This window comes from Neophocaena asiaeorientalis, unplaced genomic scaffold (genome assembly GCF_003031525.2).
Source record: "Neophocaena asiaeorientalis asiaeorientalis breed wild unplaced genomic scaffold, Neophocaena_asiaeorientalis_V1.1 scaffold198, whole genome shotgun sequence".
Classification (NCBI taxonomy): Eukaryota; Metazoa; Chordata; class Mammalia; order Artiodactyla; family Phocoenidae; genus Neophocaena; species Neophocaena asiaeorientalis.
In genome coordinates, this window is record NW_020175221.1 from 6269150 (window position 1) to 6279149 (window position 10000).

The 10000-nt window shown below is 38.9% G+C and overlaps 1 protein-coding gene across 1 annotated transcript in view; it reads right to left on the reverse strand.

Annotated features, from left to right (window-relative positions):
• Positions 1-3012, reverse strand: part of MAP3K1 (mitogen-activated protein kinase kinase kinase 1) — a 104934-nt gene extending 101922 nt beyond the window's left edge. Inside the window, exon 1 of the mRNA XM_024765376.1 lies at positions 2940-3012. Within this exon, the coding sequence (XP_024621144.1) occupies positions 2940-3012 (73 nt within the window). The remainder of the gene's footprint in view (positions 1-2939) is intronic.
• Between the last annotated feature and the right edge of the window lie 6988 nt (positions 3013-10000).

Below are 10000 nucleotides of genomic sequence, written 5' to 3' on the forward strand. Positions count from 1 at the left end.
ATTTATATGAATCTATCTTGAAATGTTTTTGAGATTTCATCACCTTCATGCGTGTAGAACTATCTTATGTATTTTAAGACTCTATAGTGTTCCACTGTGTTGATGAACACTTAGGTGTAAATATTCTTCAATTTTATTTTAATCTATTGGCCTATCATTGAACATTTAGATTACTTCCAGTTTTTCCCGAAGATAAAGGATGCTACCTGGAATACCCTTGTATAGCTTTCCAGTGAAAATGTGAAAGAGAGCCTCTAGGTCAGTTCCTAGAAGTAGAATTGCTAGTTTGTAGGATATGTACATTTTCAGTTTTACTAGATATTGCCATATTTTATAATTTACACTTAGGGTGCTTGCTTCCCCACATACCCCTCAATGTTTATATTATTAGATTTTTGATTTTCTGCCAACTCCTCAATGTTTATATTATTAGATTTTTGATCTTCTGCCAATCCTTTGTGTAAGAAATAGCATTCCATATTCTTTTCCTTTGTGTTTCCTTGATTGCTGATGAGAATCTTTTCACATATTTATTGATCATTCTTATGTGAACTAGCTGTTATCTTTTGCCCATTTGAAAAAAAAAGGATAATGTTTTTCAAATTGATTTGTAAAGTTCTAAGAAATTTATACTAGGGCTACTGGATTTTAAGAACTTTACATTGGATGTATCTTCTCTTAGTATTTGTCTTAATTTTGTATGTTGTGTCTCTTGTTGTCTAGACACTTAATTTTAATGTATTAAAATTTTTAAAAAGTTTTAAATGTTTTATTTTTCATACATATACCTTTAATAAGTGTTGATTTAAACCCATGTTCTTGGGCTTCCCTGGTGGCGCAGTGGTTGAGAATCTGTCTGCTAATGCAGGGAACACGGGTTCGAGCCCTGGTCTGGGGGGAATCCCACATGCCACGGAGCAACTAGGCCCGTGAGCCACAACTACTGAGCCTGCGCGTTTGGAGCCTCTGATCTGCAAGAAGAGAGGCCGCGATAGTGAGAGGCCCGCGCACCGCGATGAAGAGTGGCCCCCACTTGCCACAACTAGAGAAAGCCCTCGCACAGAAACGAAGACCCAACACAGCAAAAATAAATAAATAAATAAATAAATCTATGTTCTTGTGAGGTGAGGCCTAATTTATTGCTCTATAGGGACAGCTAATTAGATGAGCATACCCTTTTCTCCACTGATTTGTGAAGCTTCTTCTGTCACACTCCAAGTTCTCGTGGACACTGGCTCTGTTTCTGGATTTGTTAATCTCCATTGATGATCTATTTATCTACCAACCACATTGATTTATCTTAAGTTTAGTATCTGGAAGGATTAACCTCCCTCTCCCCACTCTTCTTCAAAATCTTGAATATTCTTGCTTTTTATTCTTGTTTCTCCTCTTCTATGTGTATTTTAGGATCCACTTTCAAGTTTAGTGAAAATACTTGTTGCAGTTTTGACTGTAGTTTGCACTGGATTTACAGGATCATTTGGGAGAGAACTGACCTCTTTATTTTATTGGATCTTTCCATTCATGAGGTGATACATCCTTTTATTTACTCAGTGTGTCCCACTCTCCTCATATGCAAAAAGGCTAACAATAGTGTTTATTTCAGAATTTGGTGGGGCTTAAGAATGCTAATTCACAAAGCACACTTAGAATAGGGTACAGCACACAGTAAGCCTTCAATGTGATGATGTCGTGTTGGGGTTTTCGGAGATCATTAAATAATTCCCCCCTTTCCCTCCCAAATTGCTCTAGCAGAGATGGATAAATGGTGATCAAAGTATTGCTTTTATTGTTGATAAAAGTGGTTAGGGAATGTGCTTTAGATCTGTGAAGACATGGTTTCCTCAACTCTCTTCCCCAGTCAGTCTTGGAGACCTTGGGATTTAGGGAAAGTTTGGGCTTGCAAAGTAAACACTCCAACCAGCTTTGTTACTTAAGGTCAGATAGAGTGAAGAGGGACAACAGAGAGGGAGAATCTGCACTGCTTGGAGCAATTTAATAGATTAGCTGCATCCAATAGAGAAAATGGGACCCATGGAGGTCAGACAAACTCTCTACTAAAAACTCACTTAAGGAGTGGGAAGCAAGGCCTAAAGTGTTAGTTACTACAGGAAAATATGGTGGGAGATTTCCACCAAATATTTAAGTCTTCATTTTTGTCTGGAATAAATGTTTCTAATTTCCTCCATAAAGATTTTAGACATTTTCCCAAGTTTTGGGATGGCCTTCTTTCACTTACTGTAATGTTTTCAAGGTTCATCCATGTTGTAGCATGTAGCAGTACTTCATTCCTTTTTTATTATTAAATAATATTTCATTGTATAGATGCATCACACTTTATCCATTCGCCAGTTGATGAACATTTGAGTTGTTCCACCTTTGGCTATTACGAATAGTGCTGTTATGAATATTCATGTACAAGTTTTTATGTGAACATGTTTCAGTTCTCATAGGTAGATACCTGGGAATGGAGTTGTGAGGTCACATGACAACTATACGTTTAGCATTTTGAGGAACTGCCAAACTATTTTCCAAAATGGTTGCATTATTTTACGTTCACACTTGAAAGGTACAAGGGGTCTAATTTTCCACACCTTTGCCAACATTTACTGCTATCGGTTTTTAAAATTGTAGCTGTCCTAGTGAGCATGAATTGGTATTTCATTGTGATTTTGGTTTACATTTCTCTAATGGCTAATGATGTTGAGCATCTTTTCTTATGCTTATTGGTCACTCATTTATCTTCTTTGAAGAAATGTCTTTTCCAATTCTTTACTCATTTTTAAACTGGGTTGTCTTTTTATTGTGGAATTGTAAGAAATTCTTTCTGGGTTCATTTTTCTTTGCACTGAAGTACAATCTTTAGTGGCTCCTTTGGCCAAGGTTTTTGGATGGTAGACTTTCCTTGTTTGAAAATGTCTTTTTTTTTTTACACTTACCTTTTCTCTCTCTGTCTTCTTGTGACAGTCTGCTATACTGGGCTGTGGAAACATTCCTGCAAGGAGGTTTCATTTTTGCCTGCTATTCTGGGCTGTGGAAACATTCCTGCAAGGAGGTTTCAGTTTTGCTTCCACTGGTCCCGGGAGTTTCAGGTATTTCACTTTGGGATTTCCACATCCTGCAGTGTTAAATCAGTCTCCACATTCACACACGGCCCATTGGGGATTGAAATCTCCCACATAATCTTTCCTTTTTCTCCTCAGAGCCTGAGGAAAAGACAAGCTTCCTTGGGCAGAGAGCAGAGTTTTTCTAATCCTCCTTTCACTATGGGAGGGGGTGTGTGTCTCAGCTTTCTGAAGGAGTCTTAATTTTAGGTCCCTGACTTCATTGGGCCCAGGCCACATCTCTGTTCCCTTGTGGGTAATAAACCCCATCCCCTGGGACACTCTGTCGTCCTTGCTTACTTTTCTGCCTGTGAGTTCCCACATCACTTTTTTCATCTTGAGATTTCCTATTATTTCTTTGGAGCTTAGTTTTGTATTATACATTTCTATATGCTGTGATATGAGAGATTCTCCAGTACCCCAGTCTTCCATGTTCTTGGAACCAGTTTACATTGCTTTTATACTGTTAAAACAAAATCTCTGGGGACTTCCCTGGTGCTACAGTGGTTAAGAATCCTCCTGCCAATGCTGGGGACACGGGTTCGAGCCCCGGCCTGGGAAGATCCCACATGCCACGGAGCAGCTAAGCCCGTGCGCCACAACTACTGAGCCTGTGCTCTAGAGCCCGCGAGCCACAACTACTGAGCCCATGTGTCACAACTACCGAAGCCCATGCGCCTAGAGCCCATGCTCCGCAAGAGAAGCCACTGTAATGAGAAGCCTGCGCACCGCACGAAGAGTAGCCCCTGCTTGCTGCAACTCTAGAGAAAGCCTGTGTGCAGCAGCGAAGACCCAATGCAGCCAAAAATAAATTTATCAATTAAAAAAAGAAATAAAATCTTTCTACCATGCAACCCTATGAACTTATGTAACTAAATATAAAAGTCCTTTAAAAATTGGGAAAATCTGACTAAGAATGATTATTGTTACACTTTATAGAGAGAGCGGGGGTTTTAAAAATTTTAGCATATATCAGATTCACACAAGAGCTTGTTAAAATCATAGATTCCCAGACCCCGTCCCCACAGTTTTTGATTCAGTAGGTCTTGGGTGGGCTCTGAGAATTTGTTTCTTAAGTTCTCAGGTGTTGCTGGGGCCGCTGACCTTGGAGTCATACTAGCTGTGTAGGCATCACCTGGGACCACTCTCTGAGACCCACTTATGTAGAGGAATCAATATATTTTCTTAGCATCTTTCAGCATTAATGCTTTGAGAAAACTTAACTTTAAACCTATTTTATAGATGAGGAATCTAGTACGGAAATCAATTAGGTGGTTTTCTGAGGTTTATACTAACAAAATAGACCTGAGGAACCCTGAGATTTCTTGGTTTTTGTTGCCACAACTTTTAATTAAGATTAAATCATAACAAGATTGAAAAGATTTTTAACAGACCAGTCCTCTTTTTTACTTGAAAATTATATCTTTATATTATTTCTTCTATAAATAAAAATTAGCTGGTCTTGGTAGTATCAACGAATAGCATGCATAAAGTGAATCCAAAGGACAAATGTAAACATTATCAGAAAACAAATTGAAGCCCTACTTTCATTAAATACATAGAGATAATAAGCAGAGAAATCTTATGGTCTAACTAAAGTCAAATAGCAACTCATAAAAGGTCTAGTCAGAGACTATATATCAATACTAAGTGAATCCTTATTTATCAACTACTTACTTGTCCCATTAAATCTTTTTGTTTTGGTCGTAAGACCTGGTGGGTGCAGTGTCTTTCTGGGCTTCTTACCTACACCTCCCATTTAGTGTGGTCTGAGGACTAGCTGTATAGGTATCACCTGGGAACTCACTGAACTGCGGGATCTTGGGCCCCACCCCAACTCTTGGGGTCAGAACCTGCTTTTTACCACAATCCCCAGTTGGTTCAAATGCACATGAAAGAGAGTTTTTGAGATTCTGCATTCCTAAGAAGCTCTTAGGTGACACTGATGCTGCTTTGCTGGTCCTCTTAACCACACTTTAGCAGGACTCTACTCCCTCCCTACTCATTAAAATGAACATCTTTGAAAAATGCTACCTTTGCTAAGTAGTTCAACAGTTACTCAGTTCAGTAAAAATTTATCAACGGTGTGCTGGACATTGTCTTGAGGAGGGAAGAATAAAGACAGGCAGGCACAGCTCTCAGAGTGAAATGATGAGTTTGACTGGCAGTGTTTTAGAACAGTGATAGCTGTATCTGATTGCTTCCAACAAAAGAAAGGTCCAAAGGGCAACACTAATGAGCCTAAATAAAATATATCTTATATAGAAAATATGTTATATATTCAATAATTAATATATACAATATATATAATTGTAACAAAGAAAGTCCAGAATTCAACTGACATGAAACTGCATTTCCTTTGAAAGAATATAAAGCAATGGAAAACAGACAAAATTATATAGTACTTAGATGGAACCCATCACATTACATTATGTAAATTGTTTGATTTGTTGAAGCAGTTCCATAGTCATTGTTTTGATTCAGAGACCTTTGTGCTTTAAGCTATGTACAGAATAACTGGTGTGAAAGAAACACACGTTTTACTAGAAAGTACATTTGGGTCAAAGTGCCTTGAAGTTTTTCCAGCTTCAAATATAAGAAGGAACTTTTCAAGGTTTGGCTGACACATTCTGGTGCTGATTTGTGCCACTCAAAATGAAGGGAAGGAAATACACTAACTCCCATGGTTTGAGGATAAATGTCAGTTTGCAGCTTGGGTAGCTCGTGTTATGACAAAGCATATTGCTAAAGGAAGTATAACCACATATGCTGGACTGAGACTGGATTGAGACCTAGATATGTGGATTCCATTTCTTAGGAAGCAAGCTCATCATTCATTCATTCACCCATGCATCCCCCAACATGCCCCTACCCCCCCACCAGTGGTATCCAGGCTAAGTTTGTAATGAAATAGTTTCCTGTTGACTCCAGAGCATGAGGGCAGATTTGCTTGTTGTTTTGTTCTTTTCATGAGAGAAACTGTGAATAAGGCTCCTGAGAGACATATTATTTCCATAAACAACATTCCCATCTTTTCTTCTTTCATCTTTTCAGTTTCTCTAGGGTCAAGAATTGGAAAGCTCATGGGTGGGACAATACTCCTATCTGAAGGGGTTTGGATAACATCAGCAGATATTGTTTTCCTATGTGTTGGTTTAGCAATGGAGCAATATCCCACTAAGAAGAAAGTCTGAGAATATCTTTGTTGGCAGGATAGCTTCCTGTCCCTATTTCAAGGACATTCAAATTTCAGCGGAGGGCTTCCCTGGTGGCGCAGTGGTTGAGAATCCGCCTGCTGATGCAGGGGACACGGGTTCGTGCCCCGGTCTGGGAAGATCCCACATGCTGCGGAGCGGCTGGGCCCGTAAGCCATGGCCGCTGAGCCTGCACGTCCGGAGCCTGTGCTCCGCAACAGGAGAGGCCACAACAGTGAGAGGCCTGCATACCGCAGGAAAAAAAAAAAAAAAGGAAAAGAAAAAAAAATTTTCAGTGGATATCTAGTAGCTTTAGGTAAATCTACCCCTTGATCCATCCATTTTTAAAATCTTTTCTTCTTTCATCCAGCCATCCATTCAACAAGTGTCTATACCAAGTGCTTTCTAGATATCAGGCACTGTGCTCAGTGCTATGATACAAATATAAAAATGCTTCAGTCACCAGACTCAAGAAGTTTCTATTCTAGTGGGAGAGAGAAACACTCAAAAGAACAATTTTAATATGGTAGGATACATGCCATTATGCTGGTATTATGGAAACTAATGCATTGGGGCCTCTATCACTCACTGGTTAGAACGATAATAACTTGCCAGGTCTTCAGTTTCAGCTGGAATCTAGCTCTAGACTGCCTGGGTTTAAATCATATCCTCTTACTTTGTAATTATTTGGCCACAGGCAAGTTAGGTGACAAGTTTGTGCTCAGTTTCATCATTTGGGAAGTGAAGATAATAATTATACCTCTTGCATAAGGCTGATACCAAGATAAAACAAGTTAATATACATAAAGCATGAGAATTAATGATTTTTTGCAGTATTTACTTACACGATGTTAAATGCTAATTATAGTTATCACCCCTTATTTTCAAGATAGATTTAACATTCCATTAGAGCAGTAGTCTCCAAAGATTATCCATTGAAAGAAGGAAGAAAATACTAGAGCAACTATTCCTATTTATCTTCTTTTCCATTTTCAACTTCTATTTTTTGTGTCTTATAATATATAATATATTATTAGAGATTATACATGTATAGTTTATTAATGAATGACTAAACACACATATAGATTTGGGGGTAAATGTTAATTTCTTTTTGCTGGTACTCAATCAAAATCTTAGAAATAATTGCATTACTGAAGTATATGACATTCTTGTATACGGAAGAGAATTGTAATTTACAATTTATAATATATGCTTTACATAAATTACCTCAAGTGCCAAGAAGATACTGAGCATATTAGTAACTATGTACTTTTCATCAGCTTCTGATTCTTGCCAAGTCCAAGTGGACCGAACTGAGTGGTGCAGACAGGAATACCAGAGGAAATAACTTGAGCAGTCAAATCCTACCTTACACCCTTGAAGAGGCATTTGCTAAGCTTTGCAGGGCCTCAGAGAAGGTGACTTGTATTTTGCTAGCCCGTGTGCTAATCACACAGGCTCAGCTATCACATGGCAATGATGAAATAGAAAATCCATTGGAATATGAATCGAACATATTATTGGCCAACATTTTCTCCCGTGTGATGGTTAACGAATGGTCTTTTCTGGTGTTTACTTCTCTGAAACTTTAAGAGTTCTATGAGATAAGCGTACAAAAACATTTACCATGGAAAGCAATCTGGTCTTCCTGTCTACCTGACTCCTTTTCAGATTTTCTTGTGTAAAAGAAACTGAAGATGTTACCAAAACAACAGCTGCTTAGCTATAAATTACTAAAACAAGCTTCTCGTTCAAGATTACTATTGAAAGGCTTTATTCAGAGCAATTTACAAAGTCATGAAGGATTTTAATTAACACATTCATACTTGATACAGCTTTTGAAGCCATTTAGGGAAGGTCTGGGGATTACATGGGAGCAACCTCTTTATTCTTTGCTGAGAATTTGAAGATTAATTTATGTAAACAAAAAGGAAAGCCATGCTTGCTAGAAATTTCATAAGCTCACTACATATTTAATTGGGTTTCATAAAAAACTACTCATTAAAAAGCAAAGCATATCAGGTAGAAAGAGAGAGTTATCATCAACCTCTCATTGACTAGAAAGACATCCCAGAGGAGGAGGTGGTAATTAGCAGGAACCTTGGGGGGCATACAAATTATTAGCTTGTGAAATTCTGTTCTTAGTTTAAAAAAAAAAAAAAAGTCTATTTCTCACACCAAAGCGCATTTTTCTAAATTGAGTTATTTTCTCCTTTGTTTCTGTTTTGAATTTCTTGATTTTTAAGAGACGAAAATCCAAAGCAGTTGTCTTAACATAGAGTCTCTGCATTTGGTGCTGACTCATGCCTGCCTGGGGCAAGTCATTACCTCCTTGCTCAATTTCTCCATCCACAAAACAAGGATAATCACGCCTACCAGCTTGCTGTGTGAGACTATTAGCTAATGTTGGTGAAGCATTTCTAAAGATGTAATGTCCGGTGGGCTTCCCTGGTGGTACAATGGTTGAGAATCTGCCTGCCAGTACAAGAGACACGGGTTTGAGCCCTGGACTAGGAAGATCCCACGTGCCACAGAGCGAATAGGCCCGTGAGCCACAACTACTGAGCCTGCGCGCCTGGAGCCTGTGCTTCACAACAAGACAGGCCGCGATAGTGAGAGGCCCACACACCGTGATGAAGAGTGGCCCCTGCTCGCCACAACTAGAGAAAGCCCGCGCACAGAAATGAAGACCCAGCACAGCCAAAAATAAATAAATTTGTTTTTTTAAAAAGATGGAACGTCCTGATTATGGCTCCTTTCGATACATTTGTATAATTTGGGACACACACTCCAAATCTTTTAGTGAGAATAAATAAACTTCGAGTTTCTCTTCTTTTGAGTGTGTGTGTGTCAATGTGATTTGGTCTTCTAAGAAAAGCAAATATTGTGAAGTGCGGGTTAATTTGTGAATGAAGTATGCCTCCCTTGCATGTTTACTTGACAGACTATTACTATGATATTCATAATAACCTGTAAGTGTTAAGAAGCATGAGGAGGACTGTATTGGCTTCTTAAGTCTTCATTATTCAAAAATTTTGGAGATCCAGCTATTTCCTCTCCTCAAACAAGATAAAAGAATGTTGGGAACATGAATTCCAAATACCAGTTACTTTGCTTACACGGATACTTCCTCCAATAATTTCCAGATTTAGTGAATTTTCTCTTTTTAAACTGAAGAGTTTTTTTTTTAAAGATTTATTTTTATTTATTTATTTTGGCTGCGCCGGGTCTTAGTTGCGGCACGTGGGATCTTAGCTGCCGCGTGAAGACTCAGTTATGCGATGTGAGCTCTTAGTTGCAGCACGTGTGTGGGATCCAGTTCCCAGATCAGGGATCGAACCCCGTCCCCTCCACCCCCCCACCGCCCCGCACTGGGAACACGGAGTCCTACCCATCGGACCACCAGGGAACTCCAAAAGTTTTTTGTTTTTGTTTTTGTTTTAAAGAATTCTAGAGTATCAAAACACACCAGGCATGGCTTGTTATCAATGAATCAATATACACTTAGTGAGCAACTTCTATCTACTAGTCCTGGTGTAGATGATTGGATCAGTTGTTCTGAAAATGTAGCCTCAGAACCAACATCACCTGGGAACTTGTTAGAGAAATTCTCGGATCTCACCCAGACCTCTGAATCAGGGACCCTGGGAATGGGGCCCAGCAATAGATGTTTTAACAAACCCTCTTGGTGATTCTGCTGTT